The sequence below is a fragment of the Myxine glutinosa genome, chromosome 2, assembly GCF_964187855.1.
Source record: "Myxine glutinosa chromosome 2, kmMyxGlut1.1, whole genome shotgun sequence".
In the NCBI taxonomy this organism is placed as follows: Eukaryota; Metazoa; Chordata; class Myxini; order Myxiniformes; family Myxinidae; genus Myxine; species Myxine glutinosa.
Genome location: NC_136262.1, coordinates 48,004,696 through 48,029,253, shown reverse-complemented (window position 1 = coordinate 48,029,253; position 24,558 = coordinate 48,004,696). Strand labels below are relative to the sequence as shown.

Genomic DNA, 24,558 nt, shown 5'->3' with positions numbered 1-24,558 from the left:
GTATCCTCACATCGCTAAAATTGCCCTTGAGATCCTCACACCGTTCGTTACAACGTATCTCTGCGAGCATGCGTTTTCGGAACTGGTGGACATTAAAACAAAGAAAAGGAGCAGGCTTGCATGCGAAAATGATTTGAGGGTGGCCCTTGCCAAAAATACCATGCATTTCCCAGATCGCCTCCCGAAAAGAAGAACAGAAAACGCATTAAGATGCAATTCTTCTAAAAAAAATTGTCAAATTTGAGGGGTTCCGCAAGTCTTCGGTGGGTTTCGTTAAGGTTCGGCGCCTTTAAAAAGGTTAAGAACCACTGCCCTATTTACTTGCTCTCGTCTTTGACACTGTAAAGACCAATATTCGATCAAAGCAATCGTGACAACATATTAGCATAATAATAAAACATGTTCATGAACAGGGCAGGGGAACAGAGACAAGCAAGGAAACTTCTGGGGGCAGGTTATAAGCATGGAAGTGCCCCTTCCCCTCATTCCCCCCTCCTCTCCTTTTCCCTCCCCCGCTCTCCTTTCCTCCCCATCTGTCCCCTCCTCAACCCTTTCCCCCCATCCACTCCATCGACACCTACCTTCCCCTCCTCTCTCTCCCCCTCTTCATATTCCCTTCACGTAGTGACTCTCATCATTCGGCAATGCCGGGTGCCTTTGCTAGTCCATCATAACAAAAGGAATTGTGTGTGTCTGTATCTGTGTGTATACATACATACACACACACACACACACACACACACACACACACACACACACACACACACACACACACACACACACACACACACACACACACATACATACATACATGTATATATATATATATATATATATATATATATATATATTTATATATATATATATATATATATATATATATATATATTGACGCACAACCGCCTTTAATTAATATCAGGCGGTCACGGATGCCGATCGCGAAGGCCTTAGCCCCTGAGGCGGAAACTCAATGGCGGATTCCAAAACCAAAAGCTACCCCAAGCGCGCGGGATGGAGGGCCTCGCCCAAGCGAGAGCCCTGCAGCCGTACCTGTTTAAATCAATCACCCGGAAAACTGCGTTCAGGTATATAAATAACCACCTTTAGAGGCCATTTTCCCCCGCAAAGTGGGGGTTGGCCTTTTTCGGGAACCGTGGTTGTTGTTGTTTTTTGGTCCCCTTTTTGAAGCAATGTTTTACGGCCGGATGCCCTTCCTGCCGCCAACCCTTTTTGTCGCCTTTTACGACAAGCAGGGAATTACTAGTGAACTGGTTCTCAATTTGCCGACCTCGGAAGGATGACAGGCTGAGTCAACCCCCCTGGCGTTAATTCAGCGATCGACCGGGATTCGAACCCAGGATCCTAGGATCCTAAGCCGGCACCCTAGCCGCTAGCCCAACACCAGGGACTTAGGTATATGTAAAAAAATAATGCAAAGGTTTATTAAATAAAGGCAGGGACAGGAAAAACACGCACCGGTAAATCTAATGCCTAAATCGGGATCCTGCACACCAGACCTCAAACACGAACAGGGGGGATGAAATATGAAAGAAACACGTTCGTCATGTTATTCTGAACGCGGAGCTCGGTCTTATCTGGTCTCGACGTCTCCAGTGTAACACGGCCCCACTCCAAGCCTCTCGCCGCTCCCACGAGGTCCGTGCATCAAGCTCCAAAGCACCGAGTCAAGCACCAGCACCGCTCCAAGCACCTGCACCAAGCACCACGAGGTCCGACAGCAGGACAGCGAGCTCCACTCGGACTACACCTCAGCCCAACTCGGGCTGCGCAAGACGAAAAAGAGCTGCAATAGCGAGTCACTTTTCTGCGTCTCTCGAACCACTGCCAGAAGCAACTGCTCTGAACAAACTGCATGCATTCCAGCGAACTCTCCACTCAACTCCAACTCGTCTCTCCTCTCAACTCTCAGGAATCTAACTCGACTCAAATGCCAAAAATGGCGTTCGGCGCTCGTTCATGTCTGCTAGCCTGTGACATCAGCCTTGGCGTGCTGCCAACCAATCAGTCTCCTCCACCGACTCGCCCAGGTGCACGCCCACGGCGTCACTCCCACTCCTTGCTCCTGGCGTCATAGCGCGTGCTATTCGAGGTGGATAGGCCTCTTGGAGGTGTAAATGGCGGCGGCGCCCATCGGCGGTGTCCTGGCCTGGTTTCTTCCTAAGTCATGTCAGGGGGAGGGCGTTATTTAGTTTGCACGAAGGATCCGTCGGAATGTCTATGTGGTATGCAGTGCCAAAAGGGACAAAGGTTTGGCTAACCAGGTGAGGACACACAGGGGCGCTACTCCTTATTCCCTACACTACTTATCACTCGAACCTCCTGGTAAATTCACAATTATACATCTTAACCCGACAAAACGCCTACACATGAACTTATTACAAGGTAGTTTTCCTTACCGCAACACGTCGAAACATGTTACCTACGCAGCTCTATCTACTCGACATATCACTACCCACCAGACATAACACGTCACCCCCCCCCCCCCCCCCCCCCCCGCACACTACAGGCGCGACCATTCCAGTCTTATCGCTTACTGTCACACACTTAATTAACCAATGAAATAAATCAGGAGGGCTGTGGGAAGTGATTCAGACTACTTACCTACACTTCCTTAACAAGGTAAACCCCTTAACAATCATGCAATCATGTATTTCCAATGGTCTTCATTCCATCGCTCCTGAGGTGGGAGGAACAAACAACACACAAAAATCTAACTTAACCACAAAACTTACCAAACTTACAAAATTCACAAACTCTAAACATTTTTACAACCCCGGTCTGAAGACCGCGTCCCCCGGTGGATGCCACAAGACGCAACCTTACCTGCGGGGCCATTCCCAATGCGCCCCTAAATTTCCACGGGCCCTGTCCAGATGTTGCAGGTGAGTGACATGGCTCGGTGGATTTCGCCCACATTCATTCAACACAAACCCCTTATCCACGCGTACTCATTCCGAAACTCACCACGACACAAAAATCATTTCAAGCACTTATTCAATACACCCCCCTGCAGGACCATGGCATTGATGTCATATACATGTGTGCATTCCTCAACTCGGCAGCGGGGAGGTACCGCACAAAAAGATGGTGGGGGCGCTTCAGGCTGTGGTGCCCGTAATCCCAAACACAAGTCAACCGACTTACAAGTTCATTGCCCCCCCCACCCCCCTTTACCTCTTGGCCCCGTGACAGCCCAACAGCCCCTTTTCGTCGTCACCTCGCCGGTGAGGGTCTCCACACACACCAGGCTCCTCCGTGGCCTCCTGCTTCCACGCAGCTACACGGGTCACCGGGGGACTCCCTCACCCCACGGCACCCAACCAGACCCTCCACCGACGAACTCCAATTTCCATTTACCACCGGCTGCCAGGGGTAATTGCCACAGAGGGGGGCCGCAGGCATCGCTCCTCAGAGCTTGATCCATACCTGTGGACACACACACCTTCCCCACCCACAAGACCCCAAAACACACTTCCTCCCCTGCTGCCATTCAATTCTCAACACAACTCAGCACAATTCCAAAGATGGTGTAAAAGATGTTACAAGGCTTGCCATGCCTGCTGCATGTGAAATCCCCTATTCACATTTGCCAATACACATTTCCAAAAGCACAATAATCACCACTCATTGTCTCCAATAATCATCACTCATCCATTTCCTCCAACCTCATGACCACATGAAAACACATAACCACGACACAAAAACATACGCCACCCACAAGACACTGTGTGGGGTGTGGCCCCCCTTCCATCTCCTCACCGACCATGTCATCACTCTCACCGCCTCCCAACTCCAATTTACATGTCCCCAATTTGCATAGCAAGTCCTGAAGCCTGGGACAGTACTCCTCAAAACAGTCACCTCAAGTGCAGGTAATTACCGGTTGGTCAGGTCCAAAGTGCAATCCACCCTTACAATCCTAAAATTTCTCATTGGGCCTACCAAATTCTTCCAAATTTCTCTTTTCTCCCCACGACACTGGCAGGTATGTGGATCCGCATCCAACGGTGATCATCACGACACAACTATCTGTGGCCATGACAGCTCTGCACCTCCACCGTGCAAGGGTCATCGGGACAAGGTGAGCAGTCAAAACGCCAACATGGCCCATGAGTGTCCATAAGGGTGCGACCCACCATCCATCCTTCGGCCCCCCCTGCGAGGAACACAGCTGCACCAGCCCCAGCTGGCTAATGTGGTGAGCACCTGCTGCCAAAAACACACTACCGCACACACAACCTCGGCCCTGGGGGGCACGGTCGCAGTGCGTGGCATCCCGACAGCCACGTCCCCTGCACCTCCACATCATCCCCCAGTCCGACTACAGAACTGCAGCCCCCCCAGTGCTCACCCACACTTGACCACACCAAGCTCCAGTCAACAGCCATGCTCCACCAGGAGACCCACCCAGAAGACATGATCCACACACCTCGGACACGCATAGCACCACGTTGACCCTCAGACCACACAACTACATCCCCATGACTCCACGTCCCAAATATCAGCACAGTCGCCCCCGCAACCAGTTGAAAGCTGTGTCCTGCTAACCTATCAATTTTATCACAGCGTCCAACACTTTGGTCGAACACACCTGGATCAATAATGGCGTCACTGTGCAGTGACCACCATGACATTTCAAAATCCACCCTTAAATTTGCATCTAACCCACAGATTACCCATGCCAAACATTTTGCACATTTTACTAAACTCACCAAAGAAAGATGCTTTGCCATACACATGCCAGCCGAGCATGGCCCATATGCTCGGCCCTTTACTCATTCCAAATTCAACAAACCCCATGGCTCTCTTCCCAACCCGAGAGTCCATAAATCATAACGGAACATCTGTGGAAGATCATTCTCACCATCATGTTCCACAGACGCCCCAATGTTGATCTGCGCATGTGCAAGATTGGAGGTCACGTTTCTTTCAAGGCTGTCCATGCGCTCACGCTTTCGAAGTTAAGTAATTTTTTCACAGTTGTGTTTTTGTCGTGGCTGTATCTGTCTTTCGGTATGTGTACTTGTGGTGTGTCTTTGGTAAGATTCTCGGTGTTGATTTTTCGTAACTGCATACAAAATCGTCGGTTAATTCGTGTCACGTATTCTGAGGCCTAGTAGGTTTCCGTGTCCAACCTTGGGGCCTTGTTTTAATCTCAGTGGTTCGTCGATTGCGCTGCAATTACTTTCGTTCCCTGTTTTTTGTCCCAGTCTTTCACCCCATACATCTTGTTTAAAATCTCAACTCAGAAAAAAAAAAAAAAAAAACTTTTTTCCCTTCTCTGCTCTAATTTGTTTATTCGATGTTCTTATTTGTTCGTTCGTTCTTCGACCACGTTGTTCGTAATCACGTGATCACGTTAAAAATGTTTAAACTTTCCCCTGAAGAACTGTATTCTGTCATATGTGATAACACCTTTTTCTTCTTCCTCTATAAAAGGATGCTTTCGACTTACTCACCAAATCTATTCATTCCAAAAAAAAAATTCCATCTCTGACAGTGCCTCTTTCATACATTCCCTAAACTCTCCAGCAGTACACCCCTCCTTCAGCGTCCTCAAACGTATTTTTGACTCGAAGGTCTCAAGAAACTCTTTTTGCAATAAATGTTCGTTTCCCATAAATCGTACACTTTTCAAAATCCAATCTCACCCCTCCCCTCCAAATCTTCCCCATCACCCATTCCCTCCAAAACTTCCCCATCACCCCTCCCCTCCAAAACTTCCCCATCATCCCTCCCCTCCAAATCTACCCCCTTGCCCCTCCCCTCCAAATCCTCCCCATCACCCATCTCTTTCAAATATTCCCCCTTTCCCCTCCCCTCCAAATCTTCCCCATCACCCATCCCTTTCAAATCTTCCCCCTTGCCCCTCCCCTCCCAATCTTCCCCATCACCCCTCCCCCCCAAAACTTCCCCATCACCACTCCCCTCCAAATCTACCCCCTGGCCCCTCCCCTTCAAATCTTCCCCATCACCCATCTCTTTCAAATATTCCCCCTTGCCCCTCCCCTCCAAATATTCCCCATCACACATCCCTTTCAAATATTCCCCCTTGCCCCTCCCCTCCAAATCTTCCCCCATCCCCCCAAAACTTCCCCATCACCCCTCCCCTCCAAAGCTTCCCCATCACCCCTCCCCTCCAAATCTTCCCCCTTGCCCCTCCCCTCCAAATCTTCCCCATCACCCATCCCTTTCAAATCTCCCCCCTTTCCCCTTCCCTCCTAAACTCCCCCCACACCCCTCCCCTCCGAGACTCTCCCTCGCTCCTCTCCTCCTAGACTCCCCTCTCACCCCTCCCCTCCTAGACTCCACTCTCACCCCTCCTCCTCAAAGCGTCCTCCCCGCATCTTCCCCCTTCCAACTTTCACCTTCATCTCCCCCAACAGTCTGCCTCGCTCTTCCCCCTCCTCAAATAACACCTCACTGTGCCTCACGCAATCACCATCAAACCTTTTGTCCGTCCCATTCTTCCCTTTCTCCAAGCTATTCTGAAATCTCTGACACACCTTCAACAGCTCTCCCTACCTCTTCCTCCTCTTCCACATCTTACCCCCCCCTCGCCCCCCCCCCCCCCCTGTTCTGTATCCGATGCTCCCCCTTTCTCTTCATTAACGGTATGGACCTCAAACATCCGGGGCCTTCGCTCAAACTTGGGAGACTGAAGGCAGTGGAGGCAAACTTGACTGATCTCTCCATACAGGTTGCTTCTGACAAACCAGACGTGATCTGCTTAACAGAAACTTTCCTCCTTCATGATGTCTCTGATTCCTTGGTATCTCTCCCAGGTTACTCCCTCCTCCGGTATGATAGACCCGAGCCTCGTCCTGGAGGTGGGGTTGCTATCTTTATATAAAAAAACTCTCTTCCTCACTCGTCCTGCACTGCCCTCTCTCCACCTCACCCCCAGGAATACCTTTGGCTGCGGCTTCCCCTTCGCTCCCACCTTTTGTTCATATGTGTGTTGTACCGTCCACCAAACAGTGATGACTCCATCTACATCTCGCTGTCTGATAATATGGACCAACTTCTATCTACCCATCCCAACTCTCTCTTCCTCATATGTGGTGATTTCAATTGTCACCATGCCAGTTGGCTGGGTGTGGGTACCTCTCTCACCAGCCATGGCTCTTCAGCAAAGGACTTCTGCGACTCACTGGGACCGACACAATCTGTCAATTTCCCGACCCGGATCTCAGTCAACGGAGCATCTTCTCTTCTGGACTTGGTTATGACTAACTTCCCTGAAAATGTCTGCTGCTCTTCTTCTGCTCCAATCGGCTCATCTGATCATGTGCTTGTTAAAGTGGACATCTCTCTGACCATTCTCAGAGAGCCTCCTCAGTGTCGACGAGTCTGGCATTTCACTCAGGCCAACTGGCACGGTCTTCAAGCAGCCATCAATCGTCTGGATTGGTCTCCCATCTCCACTGCCTGACATCAGTTCTTCCTGGGAATTCTTCCAAAGCAAACTGCTCTCTCTCATGCACAGATTTATCCCATCTCTTCTTCAGTTGTCTTACCCTTCCTCCCATCCATGGTACACTGAATCTTGTGGTGAGGCAGTTGCCCTGAAGCAACTTGCCTTTGCCTCTTGGAAGGCTAATCCAACTGAAGGCAATCTCAGTTCCTTCCACCAAGCTCGGAACAAGTGTGTGTCTACCCTCAGGAGTGCCAGGAAGCACTCACTTTCTCTCCACACTGAAGAATGAACTCTCAAACCTGTCTCCTTCCTCCAAATCCTGGTGGCGTCTGGTCAAATCCGTTTCTGGTGTTTGTTCCCCCTCCATCCCCTCCCTTACCTCAAATGGCCACACAGTTGACATCGCACGTGACAAAGCCGAATGCCTCAACTCTGTGTTTGCCTCAAAATCGTTAGTCCCAAACCCATCTCTCTCTGTTCCCACCCTTCCCAGTCGAACCCAACTGCTCCTGGACTCTGTGTCCTTCTCTCCTGACAAGGTGGACGAGTTCTTGTCTAACCTCGACTCTGATTCTGCAACTGGACCAGACGGCATCAGCCCACGGGTCCTAAAATCCTGCTCTGCCGCTCTATCTCACCCTCTCTCTGTTCTTTTCACCCTCTCTTTTGCTCAAGGTCATCTGCCAGCATCCTGGAAATCAGCAAACATTACCGCTTTACACAAAAAAGGTGCAAAAACAGATCCTTGCAGCTACAGACCAATCAGCCTGCTCCCAATTATCAGCAAAGTCATGGAATCCATCATTGCTTCGGATATGAAATCTTTCCTCTTCTCCAATGGCTTGATCTCTGATCATCAATTTGGTTTCAGACCAGGTCACTCTACTCTGGACATGCTGCTTCTGCTGTCTCAACAATGGATGGAGGTCCTCAATGCCAAACAGGAAATCAGAGCTGTCTCCCTTGACATATCACGTGCCTTCGATACGGTCTGGCACCCAGCTCTGCTCACTAAACTCTCCTCCTATGGTATCCATGGAAATCTCCATGCATGGCTTGCAGACTTCCTCTCTGGTCGTAGTCAACGTGTGGCCCTGAATGGATTTCTCTCATCTCCCCTTCCTGTTCAGGCTGGAGTTCCCCAAGGCAGTGTTCTGGGCCCTGTGCTTTTTCTGGTCTTCATCAATGATCTCTCTGACTCTCTTGAAAATCCTCTCTATCTCTTTGCTGATGACTCTACACTCTGTCGCTCCATTCCTCATCCCTCAGATCGGCAGTCTGCAGCCTCCTCACTCTCTGCAGACCTGGACAAAATCACAGACTGGGCAAACAAGTGGAACATGTCTTTCAATCCTGACAAATCTCACACTCTTACGATGTCTCTCCGAAAAGACCGACTGGACAACCTTCCCATCCACTTTCTGAATAATCCTCTCCAAGAAGTTCTGTCACTCAAGCTTTTGGGTCTCACTATCTGCCATGATCTTTCCTGGGAAAACCACATTTCAAATCTGGCCTCCAAAGCCAGTCGCCAACTGGGCATCCTCCGTCGTGCGAAGTCCTTCCTTGGCACACCTGAGCTCCTCACCACATACAAGGCTTTCATCCACAGCTCAATGGAATACTGCTCTCCCCTCTGGGCTGGTGCTCCTGCCTCACACCTAGCTCGTCTTCACGCTGTTGAAACCAAAGCGTTCAGAATCATTGGAATCTCCCGCGATGAAGCTAACTCCAAGAGCCTTTCACTCCCTCACCGCAGGCAGGTTGGTGGTCCTTCTGTCTTCTACCGACTCCTCTCTGGCCTTGCCCCCCCCCCCCCTGCTCTCTCTGGGCTCTGTCCCCCAAATATTCCGACAGGTCGCACAACATCTGCCTGCAACCCTCTTATGGTTAAACTGCCAAAATCAAGACTCTCTGGTCACCTTCACTCCTTCATTCCTCCCGCCTCTGGAACAAACTCCCTCACTCTCTTCAATCCCACTCCACCCTCCAGGTCTTTAAAACAGCTGTTCACCACCATCTCTTATCTTCCCCCATCCAAAACCTTGATCTTTTCTACCCCCGCTAATTTCACCCCAAATCCACTTTTTTGAAATACCAACTTCTGTCCTGGAAGTCCTTGGTGTCCTTGTGTTTTATACTTCTCCCCCCCCCACCTTCCCACGCCTGCCCCCAAGCCCTCTCCCTCCCACACATCTCCCTGCCCTCAAATGTTATGTTTGTGTGCTTCCCCTTCTCTCCCCATCTTGTCTTCCACTCCCTCTTTTGATATATCTTGTTTGGCTGGTTGATTTGTTTGTGAAATAAATGTTAGCTCTTTCACGAGCCTCGATTCAGTATCCAAAAAAAAAAAAATGGTTGTCCGGCAGGCTGTCTCTTTCCTGTCCATTCGGTTCGACCCGCATCCATAGACCAACACAGCATGTCAGGTCTCCACATGCTGGCTGTCCCAAAGTCTCAGGGAGAGGGTGCCAGGCCGCATGCCCGGGTGGTCACTACATCAGGCCCAAGTTGGCTGTCCGCGGTGCCACCACCAAAGCACGACCCACAACACCTCCCCCTAGTGGTCCTCAATAAATGCCATCCCAGGCTTCAGAAACCACCTCGGACCCCCCTGGAGGTCTTAACCCCCACCAGGGTCCGGTGACCCTGCCGGCCCGAGCCACATGCCCGGCCGGCGCTCCCACGTACAAGGCACGCCACACACTCCACCAGACCCCCATGGGGCCCAGGTCATACCATACCACCCATGGCTGGACCCCATGTCCAAATCTCACCAGCACAGCCCCCCAGCTGGCTGGCATCACCAGATTTTGAAAGGGGGCAATTTTTGCCTGAGGCCATCACCATTGACCTCTCCATGTCCAAATTCCACAGCCTGGGGACCAACTCCAACCAAGGCTGCTCCACATCAAATTCCCATTTTAATTTTATTTTAAATTTCCTTTTACAAATTTTCATTCCCACTGCCAAACCACCGCTGCAGGTGACAACTCCCTCGGGTTGTTCTGCCCCTCCCTGCAGCTGTTCCAAATTCCCTACAGGGACCAAATCTCCAGAGGCTCCATCTCCCGATCCTCCAAGATCCAAATCCAGCCCGGAGTCAAAACACTCCCCCAACTGGTTCTGCTATTTCGGAGCCTCTGTTGTCCAATCAGAGTGCACGGTGAGGGTCCCCTTGGTCATTCCAACCACCTCCTCGGACCAACCCACCTCATCACCCAAACTCCTTTGGGCCTGATCAAACCTGTCCTCCATGGGACTGTCCCAGGTCCCCAGCCGCTGAATCACATCATCCTCATCATCATACCCCATCAATTCTGGCTCCGACAGGCTTTCCCCAATATCCCCAATAAATACCCGGTCCGGCTCCATCACACGGCCCCCAACAATGTTATTCCCTCTTGCTCCGAACAACCGCCCTGGCACAGCAAGGATTCAATTCCATCCCCCCGTTGGTGTGTTGTGACATCCACCTGGTTCCGACAAACAACCAGGCCAGCAGGTGGAAAACATTCCCTGTTACAATTTGCACATGCAGTCTCCCCATCTACCTGTGCGCACTCCACACTCACCTGTACGCATTCCCCTTTCACCTTTTCACATGCCACTATCAAATCTTCCCCATTTACCTGTGGGCACTCCACGTTCACCTGTGGACACGCCCCTTCTTCCCGTATGCATTCCCCATCTACATGTGCGCACTCCATGCTCACCTGTTGGCATTCCCCATCTACCTGTACACATTCCCCATCCACCTGTGGTCATTCCACATTGGCCTCTTCACATGCCGTTCCTGGTGCAATTCCCAATTTGCCTTCCCCCCGTTCTGATTGAATTTCTGCCACCCTTGGCTTTTCCTGTGCCCCGTTGGCACCATTTGTTCATCCTTCCTTCAATTCTTCATTCGCCCGGGCATCCATTTTGTTAATCATTCGGTCCATCTGCTCAATCTGAGCATCCATTTTGTTTTCCAATCCACTTTTCATTTCCCGCATTTCGTCTTTCAATTCCTTACTGGTTCGCTCACTGTTATCGTTTATTAAATCCCTCATAAATTTCATCAAGGCCTGGTCGTCTCTGGAGGCCGTCCCTCCGGCGGGGGAAGTTCCAACGCTACCCTCCAATTCCCCTATTTCAGGCTCACTCCCTAAACTAACAGAAGCCTCGCTACGCACCTCCATTTCGTCGACCTCCGGCATCCGCTTTGATGAAGGTCGTTTCCCGCGCACGTATTTATTTTAATTCCAAAACAAATTTGAATTTGTCAAAGACGCGATATCGCGCTCCGAATGTCCAATCGACGATACAAATTTCTCCGCCTCGATACTATAAAAATTTCGTTTCCAAATGCTGAGCGGGGTTTTTCACCCAGCCGGCGTCAACTCGCTACCTCCGGACAAAATAATTGTCCGCTAGGTTCGAATCCCTAACTCCTGACACCAAATGTCGCAATGTCGCGCAACCGCCTTTAATTAATATCAGGCGGTCACGGATGCCGATCGCGAAGGCCTTAGCCCCTAAGGCGGAAACTCAATGGCGGATTCCAAAACCAAAAGCTACACCAAGCGCGCAGGATGGAGGGGAGCGGCGAGAGCCCTGCAGCCGTACCTGTTTAAATCAATCACCCGGAAAACTGCGTTCAGGTATATGCACAAAAATAATGCAAGGGTTTATTAAATAAAGGCAGGGACAGGAAAAGCACGCGCCGGTAAATCTAATGCCGAAATCTGGATCCCGCACACCAGACCTCAAACACGAACAGGGGTGGATGAAATATGAAAGAAACACGTTCGTTATGTTATTGTGAACGCGGAGCTCGGTCTTATCTGGTCTCGTCATCTCCAGTGTAACACGGCCCCGCTCGGCCCCGCTCCCACGAGGTCTGTGCACCAAGCTCCAAAGCACCGAGCACCGCTCCAAGCACCAGCACCGCTCCAAGCACCACGAGGTCCCACAACAGGACAGTGAGCTCCACTCGGGCTACACCTCAGCCCAAATCGGGCTGCGCAAGACGAAAAAGAGCTGCAATCGCGAGTCACTTTTCTGCGTCTCTCGAACCACTGCCAGAAGCAACTGCTCTGAACAAACTGCGTGCACTCCAGCGAACTCTCCACAACTCTAACTCGTCTCTCCTCTCAACTCGATTCTCAGGAATCTAACTCGACTCAACTGCCAAAAATGGCGTTCGGTGCTCGTTCATATCTGCTGGCCCGTGACGTCAGCCCTGGCACGCTGCCAACCAATCAGTCTCCTCCACCGACCCGCCCAGGTGCACGCCCACTGCGTCACTCCCACTCCTTGCTCCTGGCGTCATAGCGCGTGCTATTCGAGGTGGATAGGCCTCTCGGAGGAGTAAAATGGCGGCGGCGCCCATCGGCGGTGTGCTGGCCTGGTTTCTTCCTAAGTCATGTCAGGGGGAGGGCGTTATTTAGTGTTGCACTAAGGATCCGTCGGAATGTCTATGTGGTATGCAGTGCCAAAAGGGACAAAGATTTGGCTAACCAGGTGAGGACACACAGGGGCGCTACTCCTTAATCCCAACACTACTTATCACTCGAACCTCCTGGTAGATTCACAATTATACATCTTAACCCGACAAAACGCCTACACATGAAATTACAAGGTAGTTTTCCTTACCGCGACACCTTGAAGCATGTTACCTACGCAGCTCTATCTGCTCTACATATCACCACCCACCAGACATGTGTGTGTCAGTGTGTGTGTGTCAGTGTGTGCGTGTCAGTGTGTGTGTCAGTGTGTGTGTGTGTGTGTCAGTATGTGTGTGTGTCAGTGTGTGTGTGTGTGTCAGTGTGTGTGTGTGTGTGTGTGTGTGTGTGTGTGTGTGTGTGTGTCAGTGTGTGTGTCAGTGTGTGTGTCAGTGTGTGTATCTTCTCCATAACTCCAAAACCATGAAACGTAGTGGCCCCAAACTTTGAATGCATACTTCTCGAACTCCAAAGGAGTGCATGAGGCCGGGGACAGACAAAGAGAGTCATGTGAAAATAGTCATGTGAAAGTGGGTGTGTTAAAACACCCTTTTTAAAGATAATAATTACAGCTTTATTTAATTAAAACAAAAACAGCCTTTGCCCTTGGTCAGTACGCCATCCCTCACATTTTGTAAACAGAACTTGTCTCGCTGCTCATTCTCGCGTCAAACAAAGGTCAGATTGTCCTCCAGTCTTCGTCGACCCCTCAACGGACAGCCGATGATTATAATGATCCCTCACATGGGTCTTATGCCTTTTTTGGCATGCTCAAAAATGCCTTTCCTTGGAACAGGCCGAAAGTTTCTGCACGATTACACGCTAAAAAGTTGTTTTCACTTTCCTCAGTCAGATCATCGAATGTCTGATCTTCACATCTACAAATCGCTGCAAACATCACTATTGTAGGTGCTATAGTTTTCAAGTTAGGGGCTTCGAGCAATTTCATGCATTATATGATGTGATATTCCACGCATTATATGATGTGATATTCCACAATGCCCTCTCATGGACGAATTAAAGTATTTAATCGAAGTTCTGATACTTTTATTAAAAGAGAGTGGGAAATCTATACAGCATTACGGATCATATAAGATAAAGGATCCTTCGTTCACAGCTGTTATGTCTGCCCACGTGGCGTGTATATATAGTATAGAGCCTCGTGGAATAATGCCATAAAAGCAAGCTGTTCCTAATAAACAGATGTTTGTAAACAATGGCGATAGTCGCAATCGGTGTAATTGACTTCTTAATTACAGTGAACATCGTTTTTAAAATAAAGTGATAAAATAACTGTTTTATAACTGGTCTTCTGGTCTTTTATAACTGGTTTAATAACTGGTCTTCAACCGTTTTGTTGGAGTGATTACTTGAGTGCCGAAGCCACTTGGTTTCCATGGTGATACAGCAGCTCGGTATAGTACTCCGTGGGGACATCCCAGGACTAGGTAAGGCAAAATAAATTTGAGGATTAAAATCAACGGGACAAGCATGATGTCCTAGAGGTATGCACATTCGCTATAAGCCGTCTAGCCTGGGTTTGAATCCCGACCCAGCTAGAAACTGTCATCCATCCCAGTGTTTCACAGGCAGGGTGATTCATCAATGTGTGTGCCGTCCCTCAGATGGACTTTAAAATGAGAGTCACATCTGCCGGATATTCAACCTCCACCCCTCTCTCCCTTCCGCAATCTTCCCTACCCTTCCTCTCCCTTTCCTCCCCCTCCTCATGACTACCCCCTCCTCCTCATCATCCTCGCCCCCCCCCCCCCTCTCCTCTCCTCTCCTCTTTCCTCTCTCTTTTTCCTCGCTCCCACTCCCGTCGTTGCACAACCCATCCCACCCAGAGTGTTCAGTATAGCGACATTTGGTGAGGCTTCACTCCCCCTCTTCTTCCTCCAACCCTCCCCCCTCATTTATCTGCCTCTCTCCTCTCTCCTCTCTCTTCTCTCTTCTCTCTCGCTCTCTCGCTGTCTCTCCCTCTCTCTCGCTGTCTGTCTCTCTCTCGCTGTCTGTCGCTGTCTGTCGCTGTCTGTCGCTGTCTGTCTCTCTCTCGCTGTCTGTCTCTCTCTCGCTGTCTGTCTCTCTCTCGCTGTCTGTCTCTCTCTCGCTGTCTGTCTCTCTCTCGCTGTCTGTCTCTCTCTCGCTGTCTGTCGCTGTCTGTCTCTCTCTCGCTGTCTGTCTCTCTCTCGCTGTCTGTCTCTCTCTCGCTGTCTGTCTCTCTCTCGCTGTCTGTCTCTCTCTCGCTGTCTGTCTCTCTCTCGCTGTCTGTCTCTCTCTCGCTGTCTGTCTCTCTCTCGCTGTCTGTCTCTGTCTCTCTCTCTCTCTCTCTCTCTCTCTCTCTCTCTCTCTCTCTCTCTCTCTCTCTCTCTCTCTCTCTCTCTCTCGTCGCACCACCCCTACCTCCCGGAGTGTAGTTTAGCGACACGTGGTGAGGCTTCGCTTCCCCTCCCTCTTTCTATCTCTACAACTCCCATCTATCTTTCCCTCCCTCTTTTTATCTCTACAACTCCCATCTATCTTTCCCTCCCATATCTCTCTCTGTCTCTTTTGCTCTTTTGCTGTCTCTCTCTTCGGAGATCGGATGCCCTTCCTGATGCCAACCCTTTTTGCCACCTTTAGCGACAAACTCTCTTTCCCTCGCTCCCACTCCCCTCCTCGCACACTCCTTCCTCCAGGATCGTACAGTTTAGCGACATGTGGTGAGGCTTCTCTCTCCACCCCCCCCCCCCCCCCACACCTTTCTTCCTCCCCTTTCTGTCCCCCGTCCCCCTCATGCTCTTCCCCATCCTCCTGCTTAATCTTGCTCTTCCCCATCCTCCTGCTTAATCTTGCTCTTCCCCATCCTCCTGCTCTCCCCTGTCCCCACCCCTGTTCTTCCCCCGTACCCCTATTCTTCCCCGTCCCAGTCACCCAGCTCCCCTCTCGCTGTCCTACTGCTCCCCCCCCCCCCCCCTGTCCCACTGCTCCACCCTGCCTGTCCTCCTACCCCTCCTTCCTCTATCTCCCCCGCTTCTTCATATTCCCGTCACGAAGCGACTCTGCGTTACCCAGCAACGCCACGTACTTTTGCGATGATGTATATAATGTAACAACTTTCTTGGATATGATGGGCTACCGCAGGCAAAAGAGTCATGTGATCACTTTTTTCATTTTCTCCAAATGTGCTGGGGGTCTTGTCACAATTGTAAGAGCAGTATCTTCTATTATAAAGGTTGGGCGGATGTAGATAAGTCTCCAATTGGTCGCGGCAGTGACTAATTGGTTGTGCCCATTTTCCCCCTTCACTCGTCGATTGGTCACAGCACTAACCAATTAGGTGTTCCTGTTTTTCACAGCATCATTATTCACTCCTTGCTTGGTCGTGGCACTGACCAATGGGGTGTGACCATTTATCCAAGCATCATTATTCATGGCATTGACTAATTGGGTGTAACCATTGTTCCCAGCTATCCACGTCTATTGTCTATTGTTATCACGTCTATCCACGTCAGCAAATAACGGTCCATCTAGGTGGTCTGGAAAAATCAAATGCTCTCCTCATCTCTCACAGCAGCGATTAGAACAGAGGTGATTTTGTGTATTCTAAGTTGAAATTTAATTTGACAACATTTTCAAACTTTTCTAAATGCCCGGCAGGACTGTGATTTGACCTGAATAATTAGCTTGATAAAACCAACATAAATTTGATGACCTATGTTGAGCAAAAGCAACAGAGAAATTTCAAAACAAACGATTGCTCTCTCGTTCAAATTTCTTAAAGTTTTCAAAACACATCGCCTTTCAGAAATATTAAAATATTTAAACTTGTGGATAACCGGCTATCCACTGCAGTTGATGAAGCCTATTCCACAGCAATCTGCAGCCCATGGTTTGTGAACTGCACGGGAGCAACTTCACTTCATACCATTTCCCAACCAACCAACCTCTGCCCAAACTCTCTGGTTCTCCAAACAGCGAAATTCCTTCTGCAAGTCCTCCAGGCCAACCAACTCATCCAAATTCTCTTTCTTTTGTTGCACCATCTGGTTCATATCGACAAGAACCTGCACCCATGAAAGATGAAGTGCACAGTGTGTTGGCGACCTGGGCACCTTGTCGAATGCCAACACATTAGAAACCGCAATGATGAATATGACACTGAAGCAACTACATTGCATTCAGAAAGTATTCAGACCCCTTCACTTTTTTCACATTTTGTTATGTTGCAGCCTTATGCTGAAAACGTTTAAATTCATTTTTTCCCTCATCAATCTACACTCAAGATGCCATTCCCATCTCTCAACTTTGCTTTATGTTGGAAATGTGGGTATTTGTGATGGTGTGGCATCAACTTAGTTGTTTTTAGTAATTTATTAGTCCCCTACCCGGAGGAGACTATAGGTTTGCTCTCCGTCTGTCCATCCCACCTGTGGTTTTCTGCACTTTTTTCCATACCCTTTAACATATTGAACTGAAACTTGGTACAGTGCATTCAGAAAGTATTCAGACCCCTTCACTTTTTTCACATTTTGTTATGTTGCAGCCTTATGCTGAAATCGTTTCAATTCATTGTTTCCCTCATCAATCTACATTCAATACCCCATAATGACAAAGAGAAAACAGGATTTTAGAAAGTTTTGCAAATTTATTAAAAAGAAAAAACTGAAATATCGCATTGACAGAAGTATTCATACCCTTTGCTATGACACTTGAAATTTAACTCAGGTGCCTCCCATTTCTCTTGATCATCTTTGAGATGTTTCAACACCTTGATTGGAGTCCACCTGTGGTAAATTAAATTGATTGGACATGATTTGGAAAGGCACACACCTGTCTATACAAGGTCTCACAGCTGACAATGCATATCAGAGCAAAAACCAAGCTGCCATGTAGCCCAGATCGGTGGAGTGTTGCAGTGATGGTTGTCCTTCTGGAAGTTTCTCCCATCTCCACACAGGATCTCTGGAGCTCAGCCAGAGTGACCATCGGGTTCTTGTTCACCTCTCTTACCAAGGCCCTTCTTAGTCCGGCAGCTAAGCTAAATATAGCACAACAATTGTGCATTTTGTGAGGAAAGCACCAAATTTGGCACACTAGTAGACAATCATATTATGAAAAGATCTGGATATTGGGCCATCTCAGATTCAGAGATTTGATTTTTGCAAGATTTGCAGATTTTGCAGATTTGCAAGCTGAGATTGCAACGCCAGGGACGGCCGACTCCTTCCTGCGAGCTGCCCACGTCACCCGCACAAGAAGAGCTCATCAAATCACTGCAGCGGCACTGCACATCCTGCAACACCGTGCGTATGAACGCCACTGTATGACATGCTGATGATGCAGAAGACCTGCCTGAGTTCGAAGACTGGTGTCACCAGAGAGGAGAAGACATTCCCAACTTTCAGTACTGGGCAACTGTGCTGGAACTAGAGATGTTGGTACTGGTCTACGTGCGTTCTCTGCGGTAGACTTCATTCACAATGTACCTTGATGCCCTGACGGAACTGGTCCCATGGTTCCATGCCTTAGACCACACACACTATGCCAGGTGGGTCCCTGTTCACCTGAGGGACATGGTTGCACTCCCAATGAAGCACCCAGATGTAGCCAGAGAATTCAGGGCTGGCAACTTCACTGTACAGAAGACGAAGAAGGTGTTCTCTTCGATCCCAATCGAATCGAAATCTTGCAAAAATCAAATCTCTGAATCTGAGATGGCCCAATATCCAGATCTTTTCATAATATGATAGTCTACTAGTGTGCAAAATTTGGTGCTTTCCTCACAAAATGCACAATTGTTATGCTAAGTTGCCCCACTATCTCCCCCAATTGCTCAGTTTGGCTGGGTGGTCAGCTCTAGGAAGAGTCCTGGTTGTTCCAAACTTCTTCCATTTAAGAATTATGGAGGGCACTGTGCTCTTGGGAACCTTCAATGCAGCAGAGATTTTTTTGGAGGCTTCCCCAGATCTGTGCCTCGACACAATCCTGTCTCTGAGCTCTACAGGCAGTTCCTTCGACCTCATGGCTTGGTTTTTGCTCTGATATGCATCGTCAGCTGTGAGACCTTACGTAGACAGGTGTGTGCCTTTCCAAATCATGTCCAATCAATTGAATTTACCACAGGTGGACTCCAATCAAGGTGTAGAAACATCTCAAAGATGATCAAGAGAAATGGGAGGCACCTGAGTTAAATTTCAAGTGTCATAGCAAAGGGTATGAATACTTCTGTCAATGCGATATTTCAGTTTTTTCTTTTTAATAAATTTGCAAAACTTTCTAAAATCCTGTTTTCTCTTTTTCATTATGGGGTATTGAATGTAGATTGATGAGGGAAACAATGAATTGAAACGATTTCAGCATAAGGCTGCAACATAACAAAATGTGAAAAAAGTGAAGGGGTCTGAATACTTTCTGAATGCACTGTCGTTGAAGATGAAGATGAAGCAGGAAGGTCCTCACCTCTTTGTAGTTCTCCACCTTATCTAGGGTTTGTGTTCTTTGCATCTCAATTTCCACATAGTCCTTGTGCATCTGCTCAAGCTGTGTTGCTTTCATGAAGAACTACAACAAACAAGGAAAGCAGGTTGAAGCAAAGAAAAGTGATAGAATCTCAATAACATTTCAAGAAACGGAATGTGTTATCCACTCGGTCAGCGCCAAAAAAAATAATTTCAAAATAAATATTTATTTATTTAACTATCTTATGATATCCAATTTTCACTGTTTGGCATACGATTTACATTAGCAACTTTTTGCATATAAAATACGAGATTTCCAGGTGCAACAGTAAGTTTTAATCCAACAGCCTTGACATTCAACAGTTTGAATCCAATTCAAGTCAAACTGCCTTTATTTAAACACAAGGGCAAGATGAAAATGGTGTACCTTCAACAAGAAGTGTAAACAACAAAACTCGAGTTGCTAATGAATATCGAGGTTTTCAAGCAGTAACACATAGAGTTGAAAGAAGGCAACATGAGACACCTTCAAATTCAGCATGTTCTGGAATCGATAAAATTGCAAACCCATACAGATCTGTTAATATTGTTACTGATCCGGGGGACGGCACTCCCGTTAGCAAGGGGGGGTTAATCCCCTTGTCCTGTTAAGCTGGCCGTCCGCCGGTCCTGGAAGTATGACGTCACTTCCGGTCGGTGGTGAGTAGGGTTGTAAGCCCAATCCGTCTTACTACCTAATTACCACCACCGGCCGTAAGCGAGGAGATACTCCCACCCGGGCCGCAGCGTGATTGGATGCACCGAGCGAAGCGAGCTGCGACTCGGGCCGTTAACAAAGGACTAAACCCGACTCCGAGCGTTGGCCGAATCGTGCCACAGGTACTCAATTGGGAAGGGACCAAAGCGATAGGGGGAAGAAGAAACCAAAGTAAAAGAAGAACAGATATTTATTAATTATGTACACGAAACCCGAAGAGGAAATGAAAGAAGGGCATTTACAAGGAGAGGAAGAAGTAGATACACAGGGCAACCTTAAAAACAGTCTTATATTAGCATACGCCCAAACAGACTTACACGGATAGGGAATGGCAGGAAGGGGGAGAAGGTCCAAGCAGATGGTAGGGCAGGAAGGTCCGGGCAGATGCACAGCGTCGAGGTCCGCTCCAGTCCACGCTCCGGGCTCGAGGCGAAACCCGGCGGCAGCTGCACGTATGGTTTCACGCGGTCGGACAATGTGAATATATGGCGGTATTGTCGTCGTCAACGGACCCACTCTCCTGCCTTACGATTCAGGGTGTTCTCCTCTGGTACCTTGCACTTTGGACCTTCGCACTTATCTCCCTCTCACTCATCTCTCGAAGCAGTCCCTCGCAGCCGCTTTTATAGGGCGTTCTTGTATCCAGCCGCCAGCTCCTACGACACTCCTACCGGTCGGCTCACCTCAGCCCTGGTTGGCCGGCGAGGGCTCGCTGGCTCCACCTCTGATGGTGAGTTGACGTGCCACACCTTGTTCTTGTGTCCCGCCCCCTTTTTCCTCAGCCTGAGACCGCATGTTCAATGGCGGCTTTGGGCCATCAAACAAACCAAGACAAGGGGCAGCGAACGCTGCCCTACCGCTACTGCACTTTGAAGAGCGGGAGATGATTGGGGAAATTGAAGGGGCCTATCTTATTTGATTAATGCAACGTAGATTCAACTATTGGGAACAGATCCTTAACTAAAACACATAATAATGAGATAACTACAGAGAGGTCCTATGGTGTTCTACGTGTTGTACATGGACTAACTAGGGTGTGACCTTTACAAAGCCAAATAATGGGGATATTTACAGGGGATTATTTATAAGGGAACATTTACTAAAATCTATAAAGTCAAGGTTCTAAAAACCATAACAATATTTTCAAAATAGGTATTGATGTTGGTCTAAATGTAATCTTGGTTGTAAAGGAAGGATTAATGTGTGTGCGTGTGTGTATATATATATATATATAACCACCTTTAGAGGCCATTTTTCCCCGCAAGCGGGGGTTGGCCTTTTTCGGGAACCGTGGTTGTTGTTGTTTTTTGGTCCCCTTTTTGAAGCAATGTTTTACGGCCGGATGCCCTTCCTGACGCCAACCCTTTTTGCCACCTTTAGCGACAAACAGGGAATTACCAGTGAACTGGTACTCAATTAGCCGACCTCGGAAGGATGACAGGCTGAGTCAACCCCCCTGGCGTTAATTCAGCGATCGACCGGGATTCGAACCCAGGATCCTGGGATCCTAAGCCGGCACCCTAGCCGCTAGCCCAACACCAGGGATTTATAATTATATATATATATATATATATATATATATATATATATATATATATATATATATATATATATATATATATATATATATATATATATATATATATATATACATATATATATATATATATATATTAGGGTGGTCCTCAAATGTAAACATGAACTTTTCTAAAGTGCTTTTCCATTTTTTTATTACACCTGTAGAGAACAAATTGGGTAAAATTTCATTTCATTTTGAAAACTTTTACCACTGTCACATGGCCCCTGCTAATCTGCTAATCAGCACTATACAGAAATTATTTCGGTTTGTTTCAGTTATGATGGCGAGTGCAAGTACTTCAAGAAGAGCAACCAGAAAAAAGAACCATGTGTGGCTGATAGGCTGCCATATTGAAAAACTACCAGAAACTCGGCTCCCATCTTGGCAAGAGATTCTGCAGCGATACTTTAAGCTACATCATGCTGAGAAATTGGACATAAGCAGTGCCGCAACAACTGTTGTTCGTGAGACATTATGCATCTGGGAGAAAGCACGGATCCCCACTGCAGATGAGCGGGAATATCATTGCAAAACTAGAGAGAAAAGTAGAACAATACAGATCCATCCTGAAAGGAAAGAGCCGGCGATCTGTCCCTCAGATAAAGAAAGAAGAGCAGTTTCAAACCGGTCTACGTGACTTATTTGACATTGCTCATGTTGATGTCCTTGATCTGATCAAAATACCAGAGGACCGTGAATTCCTTAAGGCACAATGGGAGCCAGGTCGACGGGGCTTTATGGTTGGTGTTGACAAGGTGCTAGCAGGAAAAGAGGAGCAGACACATCAACGCGACAAGGTGTTGACTGAAAGAGAGCAGCATGAAAAAGAGAAGCAAGCAGCCCGAGAAGAGACTCGAACTAGCATCATCAACAGACAGCAGTGCTGAAGCCAGTGATCATGACGACTCTGCTGTTCTATCTGCTTCAAAGAGGCAGAGCCGAAAGCGTGCAAGTAGCATTGTTACACCGGACCTAACAGCAGCTCTCGACCGCACCAAGGTTAGCGATCGATCAGCTGTTCACATCTTGTCAGCAGCAGCCTCTGCTCTGGGACACGACCCTTCAGAGTTGGCCATCAACCGCACATCGATCAGGAAATCCAGGCGGATCCAACGGAAGACAATTGCAGGTGACATCCAGGCATCCTATGCTCCAAACACAAGTCTGGTGGTTCATTGGGATGGCAAGCTCCTTCCAGACGATGGGACTAAAAAAGTTGATCGCCTTCCTGTCATTGGCAGTGACCCACAAGGAACTGGAAAGCTTCTGGGTGTGCCAAAGCTGCCAGCAGGAACTGGACTAGCAACAGCTTCTGCTGTTATGCAATGCCTCGAAGAATGGCATTTGCAAGACATGGTGGCAGGTATGAGCTTTGACACGACAGCCAGCAACACTGGTTCAGCACTTGGTGTGTGCACTATTTTGCAGCAAAAGTTTGGATGACCACTATTACATTTTGCATGCCGGCATCACATTCTGGAACTAGTGGTAGAGGCAGCAATGGCAGCATTCAAACCATTTCTTGGTCCATCAAAAGGACCTGAGATAGCCGTCTTCAAGCGTTTCCAGTCAAACTGGATTCCATTGACCAAAGCAAGTTTAAGCCAATGATGCCTGATGACCTGGACTCTGTAGTTTCAGGTGTATTTTTCAGTTGCAAAGAAGATGTCGTTTCATTCTGCATCCAGAAACTGGAATCGGGCCAACTACGAGATGACTACCGTGAACTTCTTGAGTTGACTATCATTCTGTTTGGTGAGCGTCCGAGAGGATTCAGGTTCATGCAGCCAGGAGCCATGCATCGGGCAAGATGGATGGCCCGTGTGATTTATGGAATCAAGATCTACTTGTTCCGTGATCAGTTTCGACTGACCCCAAAGGAACTCACTGGCATAAAGCGTTTTACAGCATTTGTTGGAGCAGTGTATACCAAAGCCTGGTTCAGCGCTCCATCTGCCATTGGTGCTCCCGCTGGAGACCTAGCTCTCTTAAAAGCACTCATTTTCTATCCTGATTCAGTGATTGCCGAAGCCACCAGCAAAAAGCTTTCCAATCACTTGTGGTACCTCAGCGAAGAACTGGCAGGATTTGCTCTGTTTGACGATAGTGTTGAGCTTGATGTCAAGCGCATGAATGTAGCTGCTCTTAAAGAAGAATACCAAGAGAATCCTCAACCACGGGTACATGTGGATCTTACAGCAAAATAAGCCATCGCTGCCAAGACTGTTGCAGATTTTGTTACTTCTGCCTCACTGTGAATTTTTACTGCATTCAAAGTCAATACTGGCTTCTTTTTTTTTTTTTTTTTGTTGTTGTTGTTGTATACAAGATCGAGGCTCGTGAAAGAGCGAACATTAATCACACAGAAAGACAAACCGACACATAAAACATATAACATCGGGAGCGGTAGACAAGATAGGGAGAGGGGGAAGGACACAAACACAACATTTGAGATCAGGGACATCGGGAGATATGTGTGAGGGCTTGGGGGGAGGAGGCGTGGGAAGGGGGGAGGGGGGGAGGGGTGAGAGAAGTATAAAACACAATGAGGAAGGACTTCCAGGAAGGAGGTTGGTATTTCAAAAAAGTGAATCTGGGGTGAAATTAGTGGGGGTAGAAAAGATCAAGGTTTTGGATGGCGGAAGATAAGAGATGGTGGTGAACAGCTGTTTTAAAGACATGGAGGGAGGAGTGGGATTGAAGAGAGTGAGGGAGTTTGTTCCAGAGGCGGGAGAAAAGAGGAATGAAGGAGTGAAGGTGAGCAGAGAGCTTTGATTATGGCAGTTTAACCAGAAGAGGGTTGCAGGCAGATCTCATGCTACCTGCAGGAACATTTGGGGGACAGAGCCCAG

At 48.3% G+C, this 24,558-nt stretch overlaps 1 protein-coding gene across 2 annotated transcripts in view; it reads right to left on the bottom strand.

Annotated features, from left to right (window-relative positions):
- SMC6 (structural maintenance of chromosomes 6) overlaps positions 1-24,558 on the bottom strand; it is a 203,192-nt gene that overhangs the window by 110,068 nt on the left and 68,566 nt on the right. For both annotated transcript variants that reach the window (XR_013622661.1, XM_078773238.1), the window contains exons 8-9: positions 19,372-19,473; positions 16,857-16,976 (exon numbers count right to left, since the gene is read on the bottom strand). Coding sequence is in view for 1 of the 2 variants with exons in the window: in XM_078773238.1 (XP_078629364.1) it covers positions 16,857-16,976; positions 19,372-19,473 (222 nt within the window). In the remaining variant the exon portion in view is untranslated. The remainder of the gene's footprint in view (positions 1-16,856; positions 16,977-19,371; positions 19,474-24,558) is intronic.